We start from the raw sequence: 13757 nt of genomic DNA, 5'->3' as shown, positions 1-13757 counted from the left end.
TGATACCTTAGATACTAGTGCAGGTAGACAACCTGGTACTGTGGGGTGACGACTCAAAAAATGGGACCGGGATCAATCGGCGCGATGTGGAAATTTCTCTCTCCTTACTGAATTGCATGTCTTCGTACCTGAAAGTACCTACTTGCCAAGATAGCCAGCCTTGCAACCTCAACTCCTACCAAATCTCAGATGCGACAAACTGTGAGCCCAGCATTCAACATGGGCCATTCATAGCCAATGTCCCTGGGAGTCACGCTACCATGGAGAGCCCGATCCCACTGCATTGGCGTCTCTGGGATCTCTCTGATTCCCAGGGGCCCTCGAAGATGGTCTCGGGCGTCTCCGGCTCAACTATCGCTCTCTCGCTTTTGGATACACTCATCTTCCGAAGCCGCCAAGTGCAGTCCCCGAAATGCCATCGCACCACGACACAAAGCAAATGCAGAGAGTCCAGCTGAGCCAGCGAGTCACGGCAATCCCACAGTGGGGACAGGCGAGCAACCGGTGGTCGACGCTGGCAACCTCTCACCAGAAAGACGGACCAACCAGGTGAGAGGAGTCGAGGATGTCGATCGGGCTTTTGAGACACGAGAAAACGAACCACAGCCCTCGCCAGCTACAGCAGCATCTACCTCCGCGGGCGAGATGCGAAAGCCCCTAGTGGTCCGAAAAACCCGGCCTCTCAATTCCTTTAACAAGGACTATGGGAAGTTTGTCGTACGAACGAGCAAGCCCGATAGAAGGGCCTCTCAGAAGAACAAGGAGATGCCCAAAGAGACCGCCGTTACCCCCGAACAACGCGATCCTGTGCTGGTTGCGCCAGCCATACAATACAATGCCCCGCGCGAGACGCAGACGAGTTATCAGCGATCTTCGCAGGGCTCATTCAGACAGCTGCGGCTCCAGGCTATCCGATATATCAAGCAGGAGCCCCTCACCAACTGGCGCGCAACTTTGGAAATTATGCGGCTGCGGACCCGGCCGCTCAAGAGCCCCTGGCAGACTCGTGCACGCAAGATTTCAGTTGATCCAGAACTTGGGAACAAGTTGTTATACGAGGTTGACCACACCATTTGGGATATACAAGAGCAGACGCGATGCCATATCGAGCTTCTTTGGCCCGAAGACGCTAACGGCAGAGAGTCCAATGATGGGATTCACTTGCTACTTTCGGGAGACGAGGATGCTCTGGAGCATGCAAGCGAAGAGATCCTTCGGCTTGCCTCTCAAGGTGGCAGCAATATAAGCATCGACGGAGTCATCGACAGCACACTCTCGACTACCAAAACCGAAGAGTCGTCGTCGTGTACGATAGAGAGGCTGTGGGAAAGTTCCGTGGAAAGCCAGCGTCCGGGCTATGTGGGCCATTATACATATTACAGGCCGTATCACAAGATTTCGAAGCCGCTAAAGTGGACTCCTCAGACGTTCCTTGCCTATATCACTGCCATCACGAACGTAAGACTCCCTGAGCGTTTCGTGTCAAGGTATTACCGTTCAGGTACTGCGGCAAACGAGGCAGCAATTTCCCTCCTCCATGCTGCTTTTGAGGACAAAGCTACAAGCAAGGCACACTCGGTCCGCGCATTCAAAAAGGCGCTGCAATTCATGGAGCTGCACGGTCATTCTCATCGCGACGACGCCCGCGAGTTTTTAAGGAAACGAACGGAATCTGCCCTGCCAATTGATACTGGCACATTCAACATCGTTTTGAGCGGAAGCGTCAAGGTCAAAGACTTGTACAACTTTGACTCTGTCCTGAAGCTGATGATTCATTATGGTTGCCTACCGAATGCACAAACTTGGTCATTGTTCCTTGAACTCACGGAGTCCGAGCAAGTCCGCCGCCATGCGATCCACATCATGCATAGACTTGGCCTGTTCACCGACCCCGTCGCCATCCGACTCATCGCGAAGACTCTCGTCGTACACGAGATCCACCGCGTCCAGGATAGCTGGCCCGGTATTCGCGAGTTCATCCGGAGCCAGAACGCCAAGTACGGCACATCTTGGGTCTCGAGAGGTGCCATGAACAAGATGATGAATGAGCTCGGGCGCCTGGGTCACTTCGCCTGCTGTCAAGACTTACTCGATATCATGGCCCAGTTGCCTTCGACAACCCCCACCTCTCTGACGATCAACACAATTCTGCATCATGCGCGATCTCAACGCAACTTCACCATCGCCCTATTAGTTCTGCGCAGGGCGAATGAGCTCAAGATCGCGCTCAATGAGCAATCGTACCACGAGCTGTTCAGCTTAGCCTTCAGGCTCCGCAAACCAAACGCACTGGGTCTTATCTGGCGCTACGCCTGTATGGAAGGCAAGACCAGCTGGTATATGCGTCGTCGCGTTTCCGATTTGATGGAAGAGCGCCCAGAAGGGCAAACAACGACAGGCGGCAAGCGGACCGCGGATGATTTCCCGGCACTGCCTACTTTCCATGAGGAGAATATGGCGCCGCGGCCCCTCAAGCACCTTGGCCCCTGGGTGGCTCGCCGTTTGTACTCTCGATACATAACGCATCGTGCCGAGAAGCCCCTTCACGAGCTCCTGGAGTTGTCGCGCGAAATTGACAACCGGATCCACCAGGTAGTCAAGCAAGCCAAGCAGCAGAGTGACCGAGCGATTAGGACTACTGTTCCAGGCATGCGGATATACCTCCGCCAGAGGATATGGATGCCTGACTTGAAGATTTGGGGACCTAACCTTGAGTCCTTCAGACGTCCCTGCATCGAAATGACGGTTACGCATCTGGCTCCAGAGTGTAGCCTACCGGCTGCAGACGACGGCGAGAATGCGTCCCCTGACCGGAACCTCGATGCCACGAAAGGGCCAGATCTAGAAACCATTCATGGGCACTCCAAATAACTTTTCAAACTGCCGAAGCTAGAAAGGCTTCGACGAGCATGTACAAAGAAACTTTCCTGTACAACAATAACAGCGACGACGACGACAACAACAACAACGACAACCACCATCTCCCATTATTCGCTCGACAATACCCATAGACTCTGTATAAACTTAAGCATTCTGACTTCCTCTTTTGGGACGACCCATTCCCCGCCACTATCTAGACGAATGCCGCTCGCGCGCGCGTGTGTGTGTGTGTGTGTGTGTGTGTGTGTGTGTGTGTGTTGTTCCGCAACCAGTATGTTGGGACCTCGTTGACCTCGTCTCGAATGAAGACTTTTGATCGCGGAACGATGCAAGCCATCCGGTCTGTCGGCCTGCCCCATCCAACGACGGTGCTACAAGTCGGCATGGTCTGTTTTGGGATGAGCGGCTCGTCGAGTTGCTTCCGCCCTCCCTCGTCAACTTGCTAGCACACTGGAGACCCCCCCCCCGGGCAGTCTTGTTACGACATGGCTCAGCGACAAAAGCGAATTGGTTTATGCAAATGATTTCATGTGTAAAACGTGTTACTAGGTAGGCCCATGGAGGCCAATACCTGGCGACACGCATGGATGAGTTCGTCTCTCAGCCCTCTTAACCAGCGGCCATTCCTTCCTTCAGCCGCAGCGACCGCTTCAGCCTCCCACCCCTCGCAAATCTGTCGACGGCCCAGGCACCCAATATGATGAAGAAAACAAGAGGAAACATTCATTCATCCCATCCCAGCCAAGCCGTGTAAAGTCTTTCGAGCCCTCTTTAAGTCATACGGAAGCGCAGTCCGATCATTTCCGAGCCAATATGCACGTCCATGCCACATCATTCGTCAAGGTAAAAGTCGACGTCGTCAGCCGCTGATATCACTTCTCCTTGCTGTCGATCTTCTGCGACTCTGTCGACTGCGAAGTTGCGGCCGGCTTTGTCTCCTCCTGGGCCTTGTCCACGCCTGCCTTGCTCTCCTGCTCTGCCTTCGTGGCCGACTTATTATCAGTCTCGCCATCCTTGCTTGATGCAGAGGAGGCCTTGGAGACCTGACTCTCGAGATCCTTGTCTTCCTCCGCGTTGTCGAACATCTCGGTGTCGTCGGAATCAGTCAGGACCTCAGTGCCGTCGCCAAGGAAGATTATGCGACCCTTGTAGCCGCCAATGCCAAAGGGCTTGCCCTTATTCTCAACATCCACGTCGTAGCCGCTGTCGCTGTCGTCAAAGTTGTGGTGAACTCCGGGGCCACGGAATTCAGCTAGTTGCAGGCTACGGATCAGCTCTCCCTCCTTTTAAAAGAATGAAAAAGAAAACTGGGACACGAAACAAATGTACTGTAACAGGGGGGGAAAACGGTTGTATTAAAAGGGAATGAGAGCGAGGTCTCAGAACAATGTGTGGAGGTATCGGCGCGCGTCCAACGCCTTAAGAGGTGGATTCAGGTTCAGTCGTACCGTATTCGGGAGGGGCGCAAGGTCCGTCTCCAGCAGCAACCCGTTTGGCAATCTCCTCGTACCACTCTTCCTTGGTCTTGCCGCGCAAGAGACCAATGATGACCATGGTCATGTTGTCGCAGCCGACGCCACCAGTCTCCGAGTTAGAAGCCAAGCAGTTGTCCATCATGTTCTCGCAGATCTTGTCCAGCTCCTGCTTGGCCGCAATGCCACGTCGAACGAATTCGACAACCGCCTGAGAGGACTGGCAGTCCCAGATGCCTGCAGAAAAACACATCAGCCATTGGTTCCCAGATCTACACGCAAGACCAGCTTGTTCTGCTTACCGTCGCAAGCGATGACCAAGAACTCGTCGTCATCGCTGATCTCGTGGGTCTCGACATCGGGGAAAGCGGTGACGATCTGGGCCTCGGGGGAGAGCTCTGCGCTCTTCTTGAACTCGAAGTCGCCAATGGCACGGGAGAGTGCCAGATTGCCGTTAACGCGGCCAAAGTCGACGAAGCCACCGGCGGCTGTGATACGGGACTTCTCGGCTAGAGGGTTGCAGGTCAGCGTTGGGAAGTCGCGCATGCCACGGGCGTCGAGGACTCACCCTCGAGCTGGGGCTTGTGGTCCTGGGACAGGGGCTTAGCCCGTCCCTTGATACCAAGGACGCTTCTCGAGTCGCCGGCGTTTGCCTATTCGTGGGGTTGTCAGTCAGTAATGCGGACACATGGCGCGTGGCCCGGCCTGTTCCAACGTACCACGTAGATCTTGCTATCGGAGATCAAGCCAACGCAGGCAGTGCAGCCGGATACTTCCTCCTCGTACTTGGGATCTGGAGAAACCCAAAGATTAGCACACGCATCCTTGGCAGGGGCAATGGGCGGCCATGGCTGCAGGACCGAGACGCCCAGAACGTTGTAGAATTGAGGGGTTCGAAGTATTACCGTTGAGGATCGCACGGTCCGTCGCCAAAAAACCATCCTTCAACGCCTGTTCATAGTTGCCCTTCTTGAAGGTCTCCTGCTTCTTGATGATGTCGTGAATGTGCTCTCCGGCGAATAAAGCCACTTTGTCGCCACCATGACCGTCAAAGACTCCAAAGAAGGAGAGTTTCGACTCGTGCTTCTTGGCTTCGTCGCTACCGGGAGGAAGAAGATCGAGGACGGTAGTGTGGGCATCCTCCATGCTTATGCGCCAGCCCTGCATGGCCGAGACGCCGTAAAGAAGGCGCTCATCTTCGCCCTTGGCCGAGCTCTGTAGTGATGATAATGAGATCAGTGGGATGCAAATTGTCAAAGGTTTGGTGGTACGTCATCATGGGCGAATAATGCCGAATGTGGTTCCCCGAGCCACCTGGCCATGTCGCCAGCGCAAGCGGTATCACCGGGTGTAGAGGACAAGGCAAGCGGGGTTCGGGGTTCTCTCCATGGCTTGCAGCGTCCAAAAGCAGGAGGAAATATGAAGGTAGGGAGGGTGATGAGGAGACAGCGCATTGCCAGAGCTGATCTGGGCAGAGCTGGGCCAAGGTAGACGCAGGAGGGAGGGTCATGACATACCTTCTCGACAACTGGCTCGGAGAGAGTTTGACCCATGGTGATGGATGGGATGTGTTGGCAGCACAACTACCGGGGTGGACAGGTGTTCGGTCGGTCAATTTCTGGTAGGGTGCAGTTTGATATTGCAGCCAGGAAGAGTTTTCAAAGCCTGTCGTGCAGTGCGCAAGAAGGCTGAGAAAAAAAAGAGGCGAGGTGAAGGAAGGTGGTGCAGGGCGGTGCGGTGCAGTGCGGTAGCAAAAGGTTCTAGATCGCGCACACTCGGGGCCAGGAAGCGGGGTATCCGAATCGCAAGGGAAATAGCAGGGGACAGGCGTCGATCCCTAAGTGTTGTTGGGTATTGTTTTCTAGGAGAGGGAGAAAGGGTCGAGGTCGGAGGAGGGAATTGTTGCGCGGAAACGGTCTTGTTGCGCAGGAGGGAGAGGGAGGAAGGAAGAGGGAGAAAGGAGCCGAACTCAATCGTGGCTCGGTGTGGTGTGGGTGAGGTTGTGAGTTGAAAGAGTTTTCCACACAGATGGTGAAGGCAAGAGGTAAGAGGTAGGTCAGGTCGCGTGCAGTGTACTCTCTCGGGGGAGTTGGTGTTGTACGATAGGTACGGGGAGGCGCAAGCAGCAACAGAGGAAGGGGCGGGACAGGCAGGCCAGGCCAGGCTGGAGAGGGTGTCCAAGGTTGGTTGCTTGCCTCTTTCTCTCTACTGCCCGGCGGCTGGCTGCGATGACTCCCAGAACGGTACGTACCCCTCGCGAAACTACCTACCTACCTACCTACCTACCTAACTACCTAGGTAGGTGCCTAGGTACCTTTCCTGGTACCTACCTACCTCCCTCACACTAACCAAGTAGTATGTACAACTACCAGTCGACTACAACGATAGGTAGGTAGGGAAGGGGCCAAATTTTGTTACTCGTCAGAAGGACACCCTGACTGATGACTGAATGGTAAAGGTGGCACTGTGTTGCTGGCTCGTGTCGTTGTCTCCACCCCCTTGCACCAACAACACCAACAATGCCATAGGAGGGAGTCACCTCGCCTAAGCTGACCTGTCCTCAGTATTTTATCCTCACGGTGGCCGGGAAAGACAGGGCATACAGAGAGCCGCCGAAACTGGTCCACTTGCTCTGCGAGTATCACCAGGCCTGCCTCGAGCCTATGTCGGGTGAGACGGAGCAGGGAGCCCTCGACTTTTCACGGCAATGCTGTGGGCAGAGCCAATATTGCCTATCCCGTCAGTAAACTAACAACTAAACGTGGATAGAAGGGCTTTCCGCGCCTCTTCCCCATCTCTCTCTCCTCCTCTCGCTGTAACTTGCATTTTGCCCCAGTATCCAACGGCCAGGCCAGCCAATAGAACGGCGAATGGGATCGCACAGGAAAGCGGCAATTGCAGTATCGTCATTTATCAGCAGTTGACATCCTAGGTGCAGGTGCTACGGCTCCGACACGGAAAGAATTTTTGTATTTTCTGTCCATCCTCTTCCTGTAGTTGCGTCATACTTAAGTCGGATAGATGCTGACCCTACCTCGTACCAACTCCATCTACCTAACTGTCCGAGTTGCGCCACAAGAAAGCCCGTGATGATCTGTATATTTCAAGAGAGAGAGAGAAACGTCTCTCTTTATCGAAGCATATGGGTTCGTGCCTCTGCAGTGATTAACTGATAGTCACACAGACTTCCATCATCGTGTTCAATCAAGCCGACCTACCCACCCACCTGCCATATCTGCTGCCCCGTGCTCATGCAAGGGCCCCTCCCGCCCCAAAAACAGAGAATCCCATATCTTCCCCTCCCTCGCCCTCTCCCCTTTTCAGATGTGCCAGTGTTTCTGTTCCCTCTTGGCCCGAGCGAGGCTAAGACCTGAAGCAGACGAAAATGGGCAGGAAAATTAGGCCCAAGCTCTCCTCTGCCCTCGGGAAATCCGATCCAAGCCCCAAATGCTTGGCCCTGTGGCCCCTCCCCGGCGGCCCAACGGTGGGGTTTTCTTCCTTCCTAGGTAATACATTCCTGGTGCGTCAAGAGACGCTAGTCTATTTGCGACAGCTTAGCTAAGCTGTGGCTGAGCCCCCACCGGTCGGCGTAGTGTGCGCGGATGGCCCTCCCCCCTGCCCAAACCTTTCAGGCAGGCTTGTTTTGCTCAAGCCTCAAGACGACAAAGGAAGTGGAAAAAGGGGGTCCGCGGGGAACCATTCATCGAGATAAACTTTTGTGGCATCGTCAATTCAACATTACGGTCTGGGTACCCTGTTCAGGGTTGTGGATGTTTGCTCTTTCCCACTTATCTCAGAATCCCAAATCCCCTAATTCCTTGCTCCACAACTGGTAAAAAACAGAATGAATAAGACACCGAGCATCGAGCTGACCGGCGGGTATAACAAATCGCAACGCTTCCAAACGAGAGACGATTGTGGTTTTTGACAAGAGGGGACGAGTGCCTCTCACATGAATACACGAAAATCCTCATTGCTGCTCAGCCGACTCCGAGGACCCTTTTTCCCCACTGTTCCCGCCTCCGTCACCCAGTCAGAGCCTTCCGAGTCATGTCCTGAAGAGTATCGGGCCAACCCCTTCCCTTTGCCCAGTACTTCGCTACTCGCCCTTGACGACGGGTAATCCGGACGGTTTGCAGCAGCGCCCTGCTGCATAAAAGAGTCTCGGTTCCAATGGCCCGCTATGATGTTGGAACTGGACGACGACTTCCGTGACAGAGGCGTCTGCTTCCCTACTCGGCTGTCTCTTGTATATCTCGGCCCGCCTGAATCTTTCTTGACAATGCTGAGGGGTCGAGGCGAAAGAGATGGCGTATGTCTCATGAACGGAGAGCTCCGGGTCAACTCATCATACGCGATGCCGAGCGAATCCCTAGGGGGTATCGTTTGCCAGTTTTCTGTTCCTCTCGCCGGTTGTAAAGAGTCGGAGTCGTCACTGTCCAAGTTGTATCGGTTGCGAGATGGCACAACCGACCGCCCGCCGAAGAAGGGGCTCGAATCTGACTTCCTGCTGATCGGCCGTGAGAGTGAACCGGAACGTGATGCTGGCTCCGAGCCCTGTCGCCCGAGTCTGCCACGTCCTGACCCGGATCTGGAGCTGCGGAAGCTACTCTGTGTTCCCGAATCATTCAAGATAGTGAATCTTTTCCTTGGGCGTTGCGAGGGCGAGAACCTCCTTCCATGTGTGGGGTTCGATCCCAATGGCGTGAGCTGTTCTGGTATGGATGCCAGGCTATCGGAACCAGATGCGGCAGGCAGTAGCAGTGACCGATCGAGAGCCAACCTGGAAGGTTCTCCCCACGGGCTCGTGTATGCCAACTCGGGCGTTGCTTGGATGCTGCTCGGCTCGTCCTCCATGGATGGGATGGTGATGTCCAATACGCTTCGGAATGAATCGTCCCGTTGGCTTTGGAGAAAGCCGGACGAGCCTGAAAGTAGATCACTCGGACCATCGTAGGTGCTTGTCGATTGCTGCTGCGCGTGTTGAGGCTGGAATAGCACGCCCTCGGTACGCCAAGAAGACGTGAAGGATGGGGATCTTGGCGTCGGGCTTCGTTCGGATCCTCTCCATAGATAAGAGGAGCGGTTGTTTGACTCGGACATACGGGAACCAGTGATGGTCGAGAGCGTTCTCGATTGCCTCATCCTCTGTACGGCCGAGTTGAAGTACCCCCTACTGCGCCGATTGGTTTCGGGCGCCTTCATCATCTCAACAACGGAATGATCGGATCCGCCTCTGCTGTGCGGCCCGCTGTTCATCACGAATGTTCCGGGTATAGGTTGTGAAATCTTGCTTTTTAGGTTGTCATGGGCGGAATCTCGCCGCCTCCTTTTGCGGCAGCAGACAATCAGGAGAACAATAATGGCAAGAAGGAGCAGAGGGAGCAATATTGCGAGGGCAATATAGCCGGCTTTCAGACCTTGTGTTGAGCCGTCGCTGACAGCCGGATTTGTTGGCTTCGCTGAAGTTGTAGGAGTAGTTGAAGAAACAGCTGGTGCGGGCAGTAAGCCGAGGTCCACGGTAGCCGTATCGGATTCTTGTGAGCTCTTCGATGTTGCCTTGACGAGGATCTTGATGTTGTCGGGTGACGCGGTCTTGGGTGGGGTGCCTGATAAAACCAGTCCCTCGAGCTTGATCCAATCCTCCGGAGAGTCGATTTCTAGCTCAATGTCTGAAGGTACCCAAAGGTAAGGTTCAATATCAAATGAGAATGCCCCCCCCGGCGTGGCTTCGAACCCCATGGTTGTACTACGGAAGATTTTTGTTACGATGGTGACAGATAGAAGAATGTCGAGAGTGCTGGAGTACTTGTCTCGGAAAATGAGCGTCGAATTTGATGGCTGTGCGTTATCGGGAGGGTTTCCTTGTATCTCGAATGTTGTATCATCAACCAAGAGCCAGCTCGGTAGTCCTGATGTAGTAAGATTAAGGTCAGCTGGCACAACAGCATTGCCATCCGATTTGATACTGCTGGCCAGCGCCGTGTAGGAAACCTTGGTCCCCTGAGTCGCGTTGAGTCGGATGACGGGTGTATCTGTTGTGAGTCTGTGGGTGCCGACGATGATGGAGAATACGACGGAGACGGCCGAAAATCCAACGATGTCAGACCCAACCAAACTGAAGTCGAATTTCTGGGGCGGTTGGACCAGTGACTCGAATGGTGGCGTCTTTCCCGTGAAGGTAAGGCTGGTGGCATCGAACTTGATCCAGGAAGGCAGAGGACTATTGTTGGCCGAGGTTGCATAGTAGTTCAGGCCATTTCCGGCGTAGGAGAACGTATCTTTGGCGAAGGAAAATGAGAAATCGGACGCAGGAAAGGCCACGACAGCAGACGGTGACGCTGTCTCGCCAAACTGCTGTATCTGTTCGGATAGCGGCTTGTTGAGCCTGGGCGTTGGTCTTCTCGTTACCACCAGCGTGGCTGTCATTGTCGCCGAGCCCGAACTGTCTGTCGCAATGATGTCCACCGGTATCCCCACCACCTCGCCTGGTGGCACATCGTCATCCTGGGGTGTCCCGAAGAGACGGCCGGTGTTGGCATCTATTGAGAGCCACGATGGTGCATTTCGAAGGCTGTATGAGAATTGATACTGGGAGGCAAATGTCTGCGGGGAAAGAGTGTATGAAAATGGTTCGGATATCCTCGTCGCAGGTGGTAATTGGGAGTTGAATGGAAAGTATACTACTGGCACTGCTTCCGCAAGCACAGCTAGAAACGGGAATACATACAGCATCGCGTACAGTGCCATGGCTGATGCGTTGTACGAAATGAGCGGCACCTGCGAGCCAGAGAAACGGAAAACAAAAACAAAATCAGTCAGAGAAGGGCATGGCAAGCAGGAGGTAATCTCGTCAGAAACGAGAGGAGCGTAGGACGATTCCCGTTAAGGACATACTAAGCGCGAATCCCAGTGTCTATGGCTCTTGATGCCTTGTGCTTGATGTCTCCCTTCGTGCCAACGTTCGCGCCCTCGCAAAGGAATCGCGGATGGGCGCGTGCTGCACACTACTGACGCCCTTCCATGTGGGTGACCTTGTAGCACGCTTCTTCATTTGGAGGAGACACCCGCTGCCACAATTTCAGAGTGGCTGAAGTCGACTTGCCCTGCTTGAAGGTTCGGAAGGGAACTACTGATCGAAGCCCGCATTCCGGCGATGGGTTGAAGGGCTTCGAGGGCGTTTGGGAGCTGGTCTGGGATCGAGTAATAGAGGGAGGCGGGATGAGACATATCCACCCGGGACTTGGGCTTCGGCGACGTGTGGAATGCGATCTCCGCGCCCGAAGGGTCAGCAGAGTACCTCTTTGGTCGGCGCAGTCACTTTAATATTACATGGGAGGCGGAACCTTTCTTCTAGTTGGAGACATCAAAAGGGGGAACCGCAAGCCGAAATCACACTTCTTGGGCATCGGGCAGGCTTGGTACTGCAAGGGTATGATGGAGGTCACTTGGTCCCGACTTCCTCTCCAAATCAGTGTGAGGCTCAATTGAGACGTCGTTGTTGACCAGATGGGAAAGAGAGCCGGGCGATCGAACTGGGGAAGGCGCAAATAATAGAGAGAGGAAGGGGCAACCCCGCTTGAGGCAAACGCACCTCCCCTTATCGGAAAGTCTAGATTGTCATCGGCCTCAACCAGTAAAAAAATTAGAACAAACCCACGCCAGGGATACCGCTCTTTGCTCCTATGTTTAATAGCTCTGCATCTTTCCTGAAAATCACTGCCTACCTAAGAGAAACAAGTCCTCCTTGTTTGCTTGTGCCACCGTGTCGTCAAGATCCTGCTCGACTCGCCTCAGCCCACCGTACCTACTTTTCACTCGTGTTCTCACGAGGGCAAACCATAGTAACATGAGAATTCTTAACACGCCCCTCATCCCCGAGCAAATGGAGTCCGCCGACCGGTCTCCCTCGCCCGAGTTTTCGCCCTTGGCCATCGGCGAGGATCTCACACCGCTCCCCGCCTACAAGGTCGCTCAAACGTCGTCCTACAACATTTGTGGTCTTCTTTCGACTCCCCTCAAATTACATGAAGACCTCGCTTCAGGATGTGGCGGTCAGACCTGGCCGGCAGGCATGGTGCTTACCAAACATATGCTGCGGTACCATCGGGCAGCTCTGAAAGGAGCGAGAATGTTAGTCACCTTGCTCCATCCCATCCCACTGTCGTCTGCCACGATCCCTGCCCCTCTTCCCCCTCCCGGGGCCATTCGCAACGTTCTACCACTGCTGCATGTGCATCACCGGTGTGCTTGTGAGGGCCCGAACACTGCGTGCCAAAGAAAGTGCCAAAGACTTGTCGTGTGAGAAAGAGAGAGCTGACTTGTGGCTTTTCGGGTCAAACAGACTGGAGTTGGGTGCTGGCGGTGGACTCGTTGGTCTCGCTGTCGCTTTGGGTTGTGAACTTCAGCAGACACCGCTGTACCTTACAGACCAGGACGAAATGTTCGAGCTGATGGGCAGAAACACCGAGTTGAACAACCTCCAAAACAAGGTTAAACCGTTTGTCCTGAACTGGTGCGTAATTTCCTCCTAGGATGCCCAAATCTAGCCGTGCGTGAGCTTCCTCTGAGGCCCTGACCCTGGACTTTGACAAAGCTGGTGCCAGGGCGGTGGCTACATGCATAGTGGCCATCGCATTCTTCGAAAACCACGAGCGATTCACTACTGCGCTGCAGAAATGCAGTGGGAGTTAAAGCTCAGGCGGGCTCAGTGCGTGCTGTATATCAGCTGATGTACGAGTTACTAATGAATCGAGACAGGGGCGGGCCGTTGGCACAAGACGTCGTCGATTTCAAGCCAAACGTCATCTTGGCAGCTGATTGCGTCTACTTTGAGCCGGCCTTCCCGCTGTTGCTGGAGACTCTGACAAACTTGTTGTCCCTGGAGCCCGATGCGACGGTCTATTTCTGCTTCAAGAAGAGACGACGTGCAGATATGCAATTCCTCAAGAAGGCCCAAAAGACGTTCCAAGTGACGGAGATTATTGACGACGATCGGCCAATATTTAGCAGGGAGGGCCTATTCCTCTACACCTTCACGAGTAAGAAGCCGACAACGAGCGGCAATCGACAATAATGATTGTCGATCGATGATGTGTTATTCGTGGGCAGTCGTCAAGGGATGCGGACAACACCGAGCTTGAGTCGTGGAGGCGAAGCTTCAGCTAGGGTCAACGGACCTTGGCTAGACGACAACGAGTCTGACGAGCGCTCAAGCCGAGACTAGTGGGCCCAAAGTTGGTGCTCGGGATCATCAGTCTGTTGCACCAAGTGGCTCTCAACCTGGCTGCCGAAGAGAAATAGTTTCGACTGTCGAGTTGGCTTCGCAGAGACAGGCGACTGATCTATGCCGTACACCTCTCGAGAGAACAACACTTGACGGCTATGTTCCCTTCCCAACATTAT

General features: G+C 54.3%; 4 protein-coding genes across 4 annotated transcripts; 2 read left to right on the top strand and 2 right to left on the bottom strand.

Annotated features, from left to right (window-relative positions):
- Window positions 1-237: 237 nt before the first annotated feature.
- On the top strand, window positions 238-2871 carry CH63R_08964 (pentatricopeptide repeat domain-containing protein; the record flags this gene model as incomplete). Its single annotated transcript, XM_018303938.1, has 1 exon — window positions 238-2871. The coding sequence occupies one exon, from the start codon at window positions 238-240 to the stop codon at window positions 2869-2871; it is 2634 nt and encodes an 877-aa protein (XP_018155961.1).
- An 881-nt stretch (window positions 2872-3752) lies between these two features.
- Window positions 3753-5905, bottom strand: CH63R_08963 (Protein phosphatase 2C; the record flags this gene model as incomplete). Its single annotated transcript, XM_018303937.1, has 7 exons — window positions 3753-4132; window positions 4329-4589; window positions 4655-4861; window positions 4921-5005; window positions 5072-5145; window positions 5258-5567; window positions 5870-5905. 7 exons carry the CDS (start codon window positions 5903-5905, stop codon window positions 3753-3755), a joined length of 1353 nt encoding a protein of 450 aa, XP_018155960.1.
- Window positions 5906-8300: 2395 nt separating this feature from the next.
- CH63R_08962 (Polarity establishment/cellular polarization) lies at window positions 8301-11102 on the bottom strand (the record flags this gene model as incomplete). The annotated part of the gene is made up of 1 exon (XM_018303936.1): window positions 8301-11102. The coding sequence occupies one exon, from the start codon at window positions 11100-11102 to the stop codon at window positions 8301-8303; it is 2802 nt and encodes a 933-aa protein (XP_018155959.1).
- A 1099-nt stretch (window positions 11103-12201) lies between these two features.
- CH63R_08961 (uncharacterized protein) lies at window positions 12202-13428 on the top strand (the record flags this gene model as incomplete). The annotated part of the gene is made up of 4 exons (XM_018303935.1): window positions 12202-12485; window positions 12697-12867; window positions 12949-13062; window positions 13113-13428. 4 exons carry the CDS (start codon window positions 12202-12204, stop codon window positions 13426-13428), a joined length of 885 nt encoding a protein of 294 aa, XP_018155958.1.
- Window positions 13429-13757: the final 329 nt, after the last annotated feature.

Source organism: Colletotrichum higginsianum, chromosome 6, assembly GCF_001672515.1.
Source record: "Colletotrichum higginsianum IMI 349063 chromosome 6, whole genome shotgun sequence".
NCBI classification, from domain to species: Eukaryota; Fungi; Ascomycota; class Sordariomycetes; order Glomerellales; family Glomerellaceae; genus Colletotrichum; species Colletotrichum higginsianum.
Note: the sequence above shows the minus strand (reverse complement) of the source record. Positions and strands in the feature narration are given on the sequence as shown.